This window comes from Physeter macrocephalus, chromosome 2 (assembly GCF_002837175.3).
Source record: "Physeter macrocephalus isolate SW-GA chromosome 2, ASM283717v5, whole genome shotgun sequence".
NCBI lineage: Eukaryota > Metazoa > Chordata > Mammalia > Artiodactyla > Physeteridae > Physeter > Physeter macrocephalus.
In genome coordinates this window covers 81,284,958-81,298,040 of record NC_041215.1, presented here as the reverse complement: position 1 = coordinate 81,298,040, position 13,083 = coordinate 81,284,958, and the positions used below count along the sequence as shown (strand labels likewise).

Below are 13,083 nucleotides of genomic sequence, written 5' to 3'. Positions count from 1 at the left end.
ATTTTTTTCTGCAAATAATTTTCTTTCGACTCATAGACATTTTGGTCCAGTAATTTTCAAGTAGAGTTAGAAATGTTGCTATATAATATTCATTCGTAGGCAACACACACACACACACACCACGACAGCACATTTAGAGAGCAAAATATCTACTCTTTTCCCAATCCGGCAAATAAGAAACACACGCGATGTCTGAACTTAGACATGTTTCGAATTTCTGAAATGTCTCTTGGTTTTCCCCCAAGACCTGCACCAGATTTTCTGATACTACTACCTCTCAAAACATGCATCCATTTTGTGGCATAGAATAATCCAAATTCACCCGACAGATTATTAGGTGTGTGAGGAACCTATCTTGAATTGTTACAAAAATTATCTAAGAACTAGAGAAGCAGTTAATATTTTAAATTCCATCTCATATACAAGGCCCAATAAACCATAAACCCTAGAAATTAGCATCACTCATCAAAACCTAGATTAACAAACCAAGCACATCCTGGATACACAGAATCCACCCCACCCCCAAGCTCCAACCCTCAAAACACACCTGTTAGCCTCCCAGGTACCTCTGACCACAGACAAACCGCAAAACACTAAAGGCACTGAGTGCCTTTAGTGACCCCCAGCAAAGCTGACACATCCAGGAACCATCTGCACACTCTTCCCAGGGTGGGGATCGAGGGGCTCTCCATCTATGCCGCTATCCACCTCCCATAATCTCCAGAGGAAAAAGGGCTTCCCTTCGACTTCTGAGCTCAGCCGGACCCTACCCGGGGCCCCAGGGGACGCCCGCTCAGAGATGGAGTGATCTGGGGCAGGGGGCGCAGGCAGCCACTCCCAGGTCCCGGAGTAGGGGAGGGGGGTCGGACAGGGATCTCCGAGCTGCCCAAACGGGTGGGCGCCTCGAGCTTCTCGGTGGCAGCGCTGGGGGCGCGGGGAGGGGACGGCTCTTACCGGAGGTGCCGAGCTGGAGGCGGCGGTCGGCCGGGGCGGCTGCCGTAATCCACTAGGCGCTGCCGGGCTACGCGCGCTGTGCGCGGCAGGGACCCGCTCATGTTAGAGAAGGAGCCGCGTCGGAACCGCACGGCTCGGTCACCCAGAGCAGGCTGGCTGCTCCCGGCGGGCGGTGTCGGCGCCGGCCGGGGCCTCGGCCCCCCGGATTCCTTCCGGGCTCTCCCGCCCGCCGGGCTCCCCACCGGCACCGGGGGCGGCAGCGGCGCGGCCGGGGCGAAGGGGCGGTGGGGCCAAGTTGGGCGCCGGGCGGGAGCCGAGACCGCCGCGGACCCCGCAATCCCGCAGCCGGCGACTGGAGCCCACCTCTGCGGAGACAAAGGTTAGAAAAAGAGGGGGTGAGGCTCTAGGAAGGCAGAATGCGGGGGGAAATTCGCCTGGGAAATCAGGAAAAAGGCCGTGAAGGCGAGCGGAGCCTGCACATGACCAGCCGCAGCCAATGACGACCGCAAATAGGTCATAAAAAGGTCTATTACCAAGTTGTAAATTTTCTTCAAACAAAAAGGAATTTACTGCAATTCCTTGCGGATTTTGCACATACAGCTCGCAAGCGCCATGTTTTTTCCTCTCTTTCTCTCTCCTCTTCCCTCTTCTGTTTTTCTCCTCTCCTTCCTCCCCCTCCACCTCCTCCTCCTCTTCCTTCCTCCCTCCCTCCCTCCTCTCCTCTTTCTTCCTCTATGTCCCTCTCCACGGCTCTCTCTGCCTTTCTTGCCTTCACGGTTCCTTTTTCTAGGAATTCTTTTCCTTTTATTTTTTCTTTTGGTGGTTTGGCTTGAAACCTCTGCTCATTGGGCGCTGTGTTACAGGGAGAATGAGTGCGGTGTGCTGCCCCCCGCGCTCGCTTGGGGAGGTGATCCTGGCAGTCACCCCTCCAACTCTCCCTTCACTTGGCTTCCCCTCCCCTTACCTCACCAAAAGGCCGCTCTGAAAGAGCAGACAAGCACTTTCGGTTTTTGCCCCTCTCATCTCCAGGCAAGCCAGCCCATCTGACCTTGCGCAGAAAACCTGGGCTCTGCAGGCCAAGAAATGTGCTCTCCCCCACCAACCCTCTCCTACATAAGTTGGGGTCCCTCCCATTTCTTCCAGTTTCTGCCAACCAGCTCAAAGGCTGTAAACGGTTTTATGTACTTGACTTCTCCAAAATAATAGTTTGAACTCCCAATATGCCTATCCTTTTTCTCGGCAGAAACATCCTCCTGAACAGTCCTGGGTTAGAGGAGAGGCAATCTTTTTGGATTCCCTCTGAAACCCCTTGCTTAAGTCTCCCCTAAGTGCAATTCTCATTTCTATGGAATTAATTGTAGCCCCTCTTCCCTTGCCCCCCAAATGTTTGTCCACTGGAAAGCCTGGTCAATGCAACACTGAAGAGGCGAGGGGCTCCATTTGTTTAGGAAAAAAGCAACTCCCCAGTTTCAGGCTTGAAAAAAAAAAAGTCCTTCTTCTTCAAAGGCAGGAGTCACATTCCCTTTGCACTTCTCATGGACGCTGCCCCAGTGAACCCCAGCTGAAAGTAAATGTCCTTGGCTGGCTCCCCTCATCATTAATGCATGGGCATGGCCATCAGGCTTTACAACCTGCCTGTTAAGAGGTAACCTCTCACCCCCCATCCTTTCAAGGACACTGTCTTTGGATTTCTAGTAATATGTTTATAAACATTTGCATTGGATGTCTATTTGAAAGTTCTCTATTAACATCCTCACACCCAGTAAGTACCTAAGTGGACATGGACTTAAGCAGGAAGCACGCAGCACCCTCGGGAGCAGGCCATTTGTATCCCTTGAAAAAGCCGATGACCTTGGATGTTTTTGATTAAAGTACTTCTGTTGCCACGTGTCAGCAAAAGTCATATTCTTTCTAGAAAAAGTCAGTGGGCTCCAACTTTGCTGGAGGTAACCATAGCAGCAGCCAGGGTCCATTAAAATGTTCTCTCTCTTCCCCTGTTCACCACCAGATGCTCGAGGATTCAGCAAACACTGGGGAAGCAGAGGACAGAGGTTTGGTCGTGAAATAGCAACACCTTCTGCACTGAAGAATAATTAAACAATATTTTTAATTATACAGGAAAATCAATCATGTTGTTGGACCCTCCCAAGCTAGAGCACTTTACATTGGTCTGTACGTGTGGAACTGAACATAACTTGTTCAATTCTGAAATATTCTGAGAAATTACCTCAATTGTCAATTTTCCTCTACCCAAATAAAGGCAGAGCTTTATGACCCTCCTTTTCAGCTGGGGGAAGGAGGGCTGGGAAAAGACTCTGCATTTTTGAAAAAGCAGCCATATTTGCACTTCTCCCCCTGTGCAGCCTGTAAGCCATGTGCTGGGCTTTGTGGAATCTCACAAAATGGGAGCCCCTGAACTGCCTTTTCTCTAGGAACCATTGAAACCCACACCCTCTTTTGTGTGTTTCTGGTCCACGGAAACAGAGAACCTAAATCACTTCGGACCCTTGGTTTTTTCATCCAGTGTTAACATTGGAGGGCCCGATTTTTCTGTAAACGGTTTACAAACCTCTCTAAGCAGACTCTCTAAGCACTCCAGAGCACCAGAGTGTCGGCTGTTTGCAAAGGGTTCTCTGAAGGTTTATGCAAATTGCTGCAGCAAAAATGTTGGTTTATTGCCACAAACCCTCGGATGTTTTCAGATTTGAGCCAATTAGAAGGGCATCTCCTGCACTCGTCATTGCGAGTTGTCTGCATGAAACACTGTGATGGGGGTTTCTAGCCACTGTAAGAAAGAAGGTGGTGAGTGTGTGTGATTTGTAATTCCACAAGCTCTCTATTTGGAGACAAATCTACGCGCTTTTCCTACCTACAAAAGGAAGCATATATACCTATATTTATTACCAACACTTTCTACACATGACTAATCTACATATATGTACAAATACACCAAATATATACCAAAAACACCAAATTTGTAAATGTACAAATACTCTAAAATATACTAATTATTGCAACAGCCTTTTTCTGTACATGAGCTACGAGTTTACCATGGGTTAGGGGGCCGATGGGGCCAGAAGGTACAACACTTTCAGAGTAGCACAAAATGGAGAGGAAATAACATTTTTACCTCCCTTTCTTCACTAATTTCCACATATATCCATGCAACCAGGTCCCACACCATACAGAGAGTCTTGCCCATATCAATGGCTCTAAAAATGATTTTGGGGGAGCATTGTTGTGTAGGAGAGAGTGAATTTTGCTAGTAGAGAAGTCCCTTAAATGGAGGGCAGCTAGAGCTCAGCCAGCACAAGTCTCTAGCCAGCTTACTCCCACCCTCTCCCCAGCCAGGCTGTTCCCTAGCCATGCCTTCAGGCACTTGGTATACTTGCTCTAAACCAGTCAACAGCAGAGTCTCAGGCAACACACAGAGCAAAATGTTTCCAAATGCAGCATGCACGTTTGCAGCTGTCTCCTCTCATGCACCACCCTTGATTTAAAATGTCTTTCCTGGCTCAGGTCAGCGAATGCCACAGCCATGGCCTCTTCCCTGGATAGAAAGCCAGGTGGTGCTTTGCCTCTTGCCGAACCAATGCCAACATCTCCCTGGTACTTGAAACAGCAGGCAAACAGCTCACCAACGCCTGAGGGGGTGATACAGGCCTAAAACTATAGGATTCCAGTTTCTTACCTGTGCAATAAAATCCACTCTGGAAATTAAAATGTACCTCTTTAAAAATATACAGGCATCTAGAAAAAGAAGAGAATTCTTCAATGCCTACCTGATAAAGGTGCTTTCCCTTTAGAGGGGAGAAATGTTAGTTTACTTGAATTTCTCCTCTTCCCTCCCGCCCCTCTTCCCCCTCCTCTTCCCTCATAAAATGGCAGCTGTAGGAGCAGCCTCAAATAGAAAATGGGTATCTTGTTAATAACAGATCCCAAACCCCAGCAACAGCACCAGCTCAGTGGAATAAGCTGTGGTGTAACCTGGACTCTGGGTTGTTCCCCACTGGACCTGACTCCAGTCCTTTGCGAAGTTCAAAGCTTTCGAAGTATCTTATCAAGGTTATTTAGAGCAAGATGAAGCTGGGATAGCCTAGCCAGCCCTCTCTGGAATGAAAGAGAGGCCTCCCTCCTTGTACTGATTTATTTATTTTTACAGCAAGGGTGCATATAACCCCCCCTTTTCAAAAATCAAATAGATGCTTTAGCAGGATGTTGCCTTCACGTGAGCCCAGGCGATTGTTCCTGACTCAGGAAAAGGGTTATTGACGGCGCTCAAAGACACTAGCTCTAGAAAAAGATTCATTTCTTTTATTAAGGAGCTAGCTATGTTCTGCAGCGGTTGTTTACACTCGGATTTTTCTGCGTTTGCTCTCAAGGATTGTTTCAAATAGGTGAGGCCAACCTGGAGAACAGCAGAGGACGTACCAACCGACATCTGAGACGTGCACAGCAAGTTGGCTCACAATGGGCGTGCAAACAGAGCGAAGGGAATACAAATAAATATGGCACCTCCTCAAAAAAACGGAATCACAGCGGCGGCCACAGCACAGAGACCTAGCAATTTCAGGCAATACCAAGCACAGTTCAAAACGAAAGCAAGTTCAGAAACGAGAGGCGTTCCACAAGGCGACTTGCCAAAGTAAAAAGTATGAGTGAAAACGTTATAATTGGTTTTTCAAGTATTCATTCACTCTAGATGATTAAATTGCCATAATTTGTATAAACTATAGAAAAATTATTAAATGTCAACTTCGACATTGTCCTGAAACGTCTGTCACTGGCCCAACATTTTCCCCAAGTTTAAGGAAGCTGCAGAGCCAGGACTACACATTACACTTTTCAGCTAACATGTGCTTTTTGAATATTTGGCCCAGACTTTTTCCCAGAGATATTACATTTACAAAATACTCAAAGAAACCTTTTAGGAGTAAACAAAAGGCACCCGAACCATTCATTATAAAAGTAGAAAGAAAAAATATAAATAATACATTTTAATCAAATAATATAAAGTAAATATTCTGCAGGCATAATTTTTTTTAAAAATTAATAGACTTCTTTTAATTTACTCACCATAAAGAAAAAATTTAAAATGTTCAAGTGCACTTGTTTGATTAATAAAGCATTTTATATTCAATTATTTAGTGCTAAACATTAGGAAGTTTACGTTGTTGAGGCAAAATCACCAGCTCAGCCATTAAAAACTACCATTATAAAAATATAGCTACAAGGTCAGTATCAAATTACTCTTACATAGGACAGCTCAAGGACTGTTTCTATACGACACTAGAAACTTTTTTTTTTAACACCCAAATCCCTCTCAAAGCGCAGAAACCTCAAGTGCAGTGACATGAAGGTAGCTTGAAATACAGGTAAAGTCCTTTCCAACAAAGAAAATAGGTGGTGTTCACCAGCATATGCTGATCATTAGTTTCAATAATCTGCGGTAAAATTTTTAAGGTGGAAGTTAATTTGTCGGGCCTTCGACTCGGTCTTCCTCCAGCTCTTGGGCTTCCTTTTTGGTTTCCCCATCCTTCACCTCCTGTCGGGAAACCGGGAATTTGTCCTTGTTGTTCTCCTTTTTCCATTTCATTCTCCTGTTCTGGAACCAGATTTTTACCTGTCTCTCGGTGAGGGCCAAGGCGTGGGAAACCTCAATTCTTCTCTTCCTGGTCAGATAAGGGTTAAAAAGGAATTCCTTTTCCAGCTCTAGGGTTTGGAATCGACTGTAGGTTTGTCTTCCTCTTCGTCTACCAGGAGCTGCTGATTAAAACAAACAGAAAAAAAAGAGAGAAAAATAAATGTTTTAAAAATGAAATGGCGCATCTGCAGGTTGCTGAAGGTTTCTGGAAGGGTCTAAGGGGTGAAATATACACAACTCTCCTTAGGTCTGATATATATGTAGGATGGGCAGTCAAGAGGGGCAGAGAAAACGTCTTCGCAATCATTCTGTCCCCATCATCTTTACATGGTTTCCACTTAAAAAGAAAAGTTTATCTTACTTTATAAGTGTCACTGTAAGCTACACAAAAAGGAAAAGGAGAGGGAGAGGAAAAGGGAGTTTTAAAGCTAGAACGTGAGATGAAAGCAGATTTCTCCCCCTCTCCCCGCTTAAAAAAAAAAAAAAGCATCCCAACCTTGTGGTCTCATCCAGGGAAACATTTGAGAAGGAGACGAGCTCTGATTTAAGTGGTCTGGGTCCTCGCCAATATTACCACTGGACGATTTACAGTCAGGATATTGTACCAGCTCGGCCTCTTGCTGGGTCGTAAAAATCGGCTGTCTCTGTAAGTTATCGTATCCGTAAAACTTCGCGGGCTCCCGGTGACAGGCAATCCCGCCGCAGGGGGGAGGCGGCGGCGGCGGAGGGGGGGCGGCCTGGTAGGCTGCGGCCGGGCTGCCCCCTCCGGGGTGGAAGTACTCCTGGCCGGGACCGGGGCCGCCCCCACCACCGCAAGCCGGCCCGGCAGGCGGCGGCGACGGGTGCGGGTGCGCGTGCGCCTGCGGGGGCGCGTGCGGGAAGCCGGCGGCGCTGTTGCCATAGAGCTGCAAGGCGGCGGCGGCGGCGTGGCGGCCGCCAACCTCGGGCGCGAAGTGACAGTCGTAGTAAGTGGGATTGATGGCCTCGCCCGCCGCCTTGTACTTGGAGTACAGCGGGTTCACGAAGTACGAGCTCATCGGGGCGGCGGCGGCCGGGGGCCGAAGAAGGGCGGCCCCGGGCGGGCGGCGCGGAGCAGGCAAGGAACGCGCCTCAGCGCCACCGCACTGCCGCGGGGGCCTCTGGGGCGGCTGCTGGCGCCGCTGGGGCCGCCGGGCTACGTTGCTGCTGCCGCCCGCCCGCCCTCGCGTCGCCTCTGAGGCCGGGTAGCCGCGGGCACTCGGCTACTGGGCGCTCATGCTCCGCTCTCGCGCCCGCCGCCTCTACCTCGCGCCGCCTCCCTGGCGGGTCGCGGGGCCTCACCCAGCCCCCGCGTTCCACCGCCCGCCCGGCCTCTCCCGGCGCGCGCTGGCTTGGCCTCGGTAAAATCGCCGACGCCCCGGGTGACCTGCCCCGCTGCCTCCACTGTTTCCTCTCAGGCACCAGGCGGCCCTGCAGGAGCGCACCGGACAAGAAAAAAAGTACGCCCGGCCCACGGGGACACTCTTTGGCTTCGGTTTACAAACCCCCGCTCTGGAGGGAAAAGGAAAAAAACACCCTCTGCCCGCCGCCACCTCTCACCTCGCCCCCCCCGCAGCCCCCTCCCACCGCTCTCGCCGCCGCTGCCGAGGCTGCCACCCCGGTGCGCCCCGGCGAGGCATTTTCGCACCAAGCCACTGCGCAGAGAGAGAGCGAGATGGACGCGAGATAACCGCGCGGAGGGATCCGCGCGGAGGCGACACTGCTGCACACGATGGACGCCTCACAGTGGCTGGGAGATGCCTCCGCCGGCCTTAAAGGGGGCCCATAAAGCCGCACTGCCAAGGGCTCGCCGTGCCCCCGGGGGCCGAGGGAAAGCGGGCCTTGGCCGGCGGGGCGGGGGCGCAGCAGAGCCTTACACTTTGCGGGGAGGGAGGCAGGGAGGACACTCCCAGAAGGCTGTGGAGCAAATGACTCCCTCCCCGGGCCCCTGGAGCAGCCCCTCAGAGGCTGGCTGTGGCTTTTGCGCCTTTGGACACACGGGCGCAGCCCAGGGGACGAGGGCAAGCCGTGTAGAAGATCCGGACCGAACATTTGCGTTAGGTACTAGCCAAGTAATTTGATTAAAGGCCACAAGGGTGACCCCAATACCTTGCATTATCAAAGCGAATCTAAGCCCTTCTTTTCCAGCCGAGCAGGCCTTGTGGAAATGAGATGTACATTTACCCTTGAAGCACTGCACGCCTGGCTGAGGCTCCCAGGTTAATTGATATTTAATGGAAATCATGCCCATGAATATAGTTTCCATCATTTCACCCTTGATAGACGTCAGTACCAGGCGCAGGGGGGAGGCTGAAGAATGTGGCGGGGCAGGGGGGGGGGAACATTAGCATTGCTGAGGGAGTAAATAGAAAAGCGGACAGAAATGTTCCAAGGCGGGAAGGGAGGACTCACGCTGGGGTGGGTGGTATTTCCTCGGGCAAGACGCACGACTCCCGGGTCTCAGCCCCTGCGCGGAGCGGACCAGGGCAGGCGGTGGCCCCAGGCGGAGCACGGGGGACCGACGCCCGCGAGTCCCCCCAAGGGGCCTCCGGGCCGGCGTTCGGATCGCGCCGGTTCCAAGCAGCTGCAGGCGGCGCGCGTCTTCTGACGATTCTAGTTCATCCAACAAGCCGGTGAAGTTACCGCCGAGAGCGGGTGCCCGGCTCAGCTTTAAAAGTTACCGATTTTTCCAAAAGAAGAAAAAAGAGAAAGCTCGTTCTAGCTTATGAGCGATGAGGAAGAGGAACGTCCCGTGTCATGTGGGGAAATCAAGTGTGAATCGGCAAAATATTCCTGATTTTAGAAACTCGCTTTGAAGCCGCTTGGCGTTACACCACCGTTCGCCTTCTCTTCCCCACATCTCCCACTCCCCCTCCCGTTTTCATGTCCAATAAATGTAATAGGTCTCTACATTTAAGTGCGTTTTCCTTTGCCTATTCTGCCTTTTTTAGTGGGTTCTTTGAGTGACCCTTTTCCTGGGGATGATCTATTGTTGAGGGCGCCAGGCCCACCGGCCTTGGGAACCGACCTCAGAAACACTCCCGAGCCCACCGAGGAAGCTCCAGCTAAAGCTAAAACACCCCTCCTCGGCTTTTCACGCCAAATGCGAACGTCTAAAACCCCCAGACGGCTCCCAAAGGTGCAGCAGGCGAGTGATTTCAACTACCCCTCTCACCTTGTGGGTTAGCCCAGCTGTGAGTGAGCTCCTGAGGTCAGTCCGAGTGGACTGAATATCATATTTTGCAAATGGAGAAAATAAGGTCGAGATGGAAAGGCATAACAAGATAACGTTTAAGACTCAATTGTTTCTACAGGGAATAGCTGAAAATGGTTAAGGTAAACGTATTTCTACTGAATCTCCAAATGATAAAGGCATGCTTTGTTTAACTTTTAAATTAGCAGGGAGTGGAAGGGGGCTTTTGTTGTCGGCATAGTGACGGGTAAGGGTTTTTTGTTGTTGTTTTCTGCCAGTTATCGCCAGGTAAAATTTCCTTTAAATCCGAAGGCGAACGAACTGATTCTGACAGTTAACGATTTGTACTCCAATCTTGCAAATACCCAATTAAAAGAGTATTTTTTTCAATAAAGCCTTGGAATGTAATTGTGCCTTTTTATTTCACTGTTTGGCGTGTGTGCATGTGCGTGTTTAAACCCTCGATAGTGGGTTTTGGAATGGAATGGGGGAAAAAGAAGAGCGAGCCTAGATCTCAATAATACAAGGCACCTTCTAGTACTTTGTGATTCCTGGGGTGGGGGGGCGGGGAGCGAAAAAGAAACACTACAGAATTCATTTCTACGCATTCTGGCCTAATTAAGAAAACATTAGAACACAAAATTTCCTCTTGGGACAAAACACTTAGTTTTTTTTTTCCTTCAAGCATTTTGTTTATAATCTGAATGGGAACAGAGTGCGATTAACTTCGTAAATAAAGATGTATGCTTTTACACATTTCTGTTTTGATACAATGCATTGACTTACCATAAGGTTTTATAGTTTCAGCTGTGCCGTAGTCCAAATTTTCTGAAATCCTAAGCCAAAATTTTATAAGTAACAAACGCTTCTGGAGAATTTAACAGTGCACATTGCTTCTTTTTGCTTAAATTTATCCTAATTTGGAATTTAAAATAAGATTGTAAGTATCTTTAATCAAAACCTTCTTCCGCCGCAACTCCAGCTTTACTATCACAAAGTGGAGCAACGGCGCTCTCTAGTGGTCAAATGCCACCTCTAGCCGACGGAGCTTAACTTCTCTTTATTCGACTCAAACCATTTCCAATCTTGTTCTTTAGTTTGACTGGGGCTTGGATCACTTACACTAATAATGCTTCATCCCTTTGTCAACGAGTCAAGTGCAGCAAACAGGGGCTCCTGAATGCCAAAGATATTTGGGCTCCCAAGAGCTTCCAGTAGTGTCTTTTTCAAAAGCTTCCAGCCCTTCTTTTGCCAGACACAGTAAGTCCCCATTCTGTAATCGCCCACAATTATAGGATGGGCTAGATTTTAAAAAATCACAACTTTCTAAATATCAACTGCAACAGGCCTGTTTTTTTCCCCAATGGAGCCAGGGACTTCAAAAACTCAGAAATTATAGAAGTTACATTTGTTAATTATTTTCTTTTAAAGCCGTTACACTTAGCATTAAATCGTGACTATTTGCTACTTTAACTTTGTAATTTTAATGCTTCAGGCCCATTTCACTAGACAATGGAGGGGGTATAGAAGTCAAATTAAAAGCTTTTTGCTGTATCTCTGAATGGCTGTCTGAAAAGGCCCTGTTGGGCGGTGTTCACTGGAACTTCTATGCACAATAAATGAGACATTACATTTATATCAAAAGTCACATAGTGAAGTGAATTGACTAAGCATTCCACTTGATTTTTTTTTAAGCCAAGACTTTAATCAGTTTAGGTGTTTCCTGAGAGGTTAATCTTTTTTCTCATTTTCAAAAATTCTTTCCTCCAATTCAGCTGTAACCATTAATTTTTCTATAAGCAAATAGATATAATTTCCAACAGTATTTCTGCAACGAGGTTTGCAGTGGAGGGCCAGGTATTTTTGTGAAAGGTCATTTAAGTAACTGCATCTTTTCCCGCCGACCATGCGGGAAAAACCATGAGTTTGCAGTTACAAACTCTCCCACCCCCAAATAACAGGCCTATTTTTCTCTTTTTTAAAGTACAAGCTAGAAGGCGGCCATAGTCAAATATTATTGAGAGCCACCCACCGGCTACTTCTAATACCCAGCCCATTTTAAAAATCAGAAATCTATCGTCTCCTCCTTCCTACCGCCCTCCATTTTTATTCCCTAGGTGCTCACACCTCATCCGGGGGTCCCAAGCCCCTGCCTTCTTAGTCCAACAGAGTCCTGTTTACATTTTATTGTCCAGATTTTAAGACCCAGTTTTGTCTGCATTTTTCCTTTCCTCCCACAAACACAAACATCAAAAATGAGATGGTTTCAAAGAGAAGCGCCGGGCTTGTCGTAAACTCATTACCTCCAGACGTCTCGCCGGCTCGATGGCTTTATGACACCTTGTCTCTTCCTGTTTTCAAAGAGCCCAAGGTATCGGGTTGGCCGCAGGGGCGGGGGTACGCAGCACCTTCTGCCGGATCTGGGCCTTGGGTTTCCCTCCCAGCCCCCCTCTGCTTTTCCTTCAAGTCCCCTCTTTCACCCGGATCCCCCAAAACTCTTGCCATCGCCCCCGCCTTCCTCCCAGCCCAGGCCGCCGGGCGCCTGCCTCTCCGGCCTGCAAAGGCTGGGCTGGGCCCGATCCTTCACTTACAATGACCTTCATTTTAGCCTCTGAACGGCCCTCAGAGGGCCGAGCTGTGGCTAAACACACAGAAACTGGGTGGGGGGAGGGGGCAGCGGGGTGGGGATAGCTGCGGAGGAGAGCCTTGACCATTTTGATCTGCTAAGGTCACTTGGGGGCTCCCGTGGGGAGGAGCGGAAGCTCACGGTCTACCCGGCTCAGCCCTCCCGGAGCCAGCCAGCCTGCCCCGCGGACCTGGAGGAGTTGCCCCAGAGGGCAGAACTGGCCTCTCCCGGGTTTGGAGACGGGGTGTCGATGACTGCGACTCCATGAGCAAGGGGAGAGGTGGGGCACGGTACGTCAAAGCCCCAGCGAGAGGGTGCCTGGCTTCTGGAGCCCGTGGGGCCGCTGGCACTGCTGCAAGGCTGACACTGGGCCCAGGGCACAGAGTTCGCAGGGGCACTGGAAGCAGGCTGGGCGGCGGGGGGCGGGGGGAGGACGGCCAAGTGCCCCCAGGGGGCTGTGCTCAAGGCTGGGTCTGCCCACCCAAAGGGAGACTCAGAGGCACATCAGAGAGACCTCTCAGGTGGAAGGGCCCCGGATTTTTAGCAGCGTCTCCTTCCCAGGGATGGGGGAGAAGTCCCATGAGGGTGACATTTTGCAGAGAGCCGGAGAAAGCAAGCACACAATGTTCAGGGCCAGCGTCTGGGCTC

General features: G+C 49.7%; 1 protein-coding gene across 5 annotated transcripts; it reads right to left on the bottom strand.

Annotated features, from left to right (window-relative positions):
• Positions 1-2,508: 2,508 nt before the first annotated feature.
• On the bottom strand, positions 2,509-7,755 carry HOXD8 (homeobox D8). Of its 5 annotated transcripts, XM_028479384.2 has the most exons (4): positions 7,095-7,755; positions 6,578-6,720; positions 4,646-4,704; positions 2,513-2,984 (listed from the first exon to the last, which is right to left on the bottom strand). In XM_028479384.2, the coding sequence occupies exons 1-3, from the start codon at positions 7,633-7,635 to the stop codon at positions 4,687-4,689; spliced, it is 702 nt and encodes a 233-aa protein (XP_028335185.1). In that variant the 5' UTR covers positions 7,636-7,755; the 3' UTR covers positions 2,513-2,984; positions 4,646-4,686. The 5 variants fall into 5 exon arrangements, with proteins under 5 accessions (XP_028335179.1, XP_028335185.1, XP_028335175.1 ...); XM_028479378.2 differs by lacking the exon at positions 4,646-4,704 and having other exon boundaries at positions 2,509-2,984; positions 6,578-6,717; XM_028479374.2 differs by lacking the exon at positions 4,646-4,704 and having other exon boundaries at positions 2,514-2,984.
• Between the last annotated feature and the right edge of the window lie 5,328 nt (positions 7,756-13,083).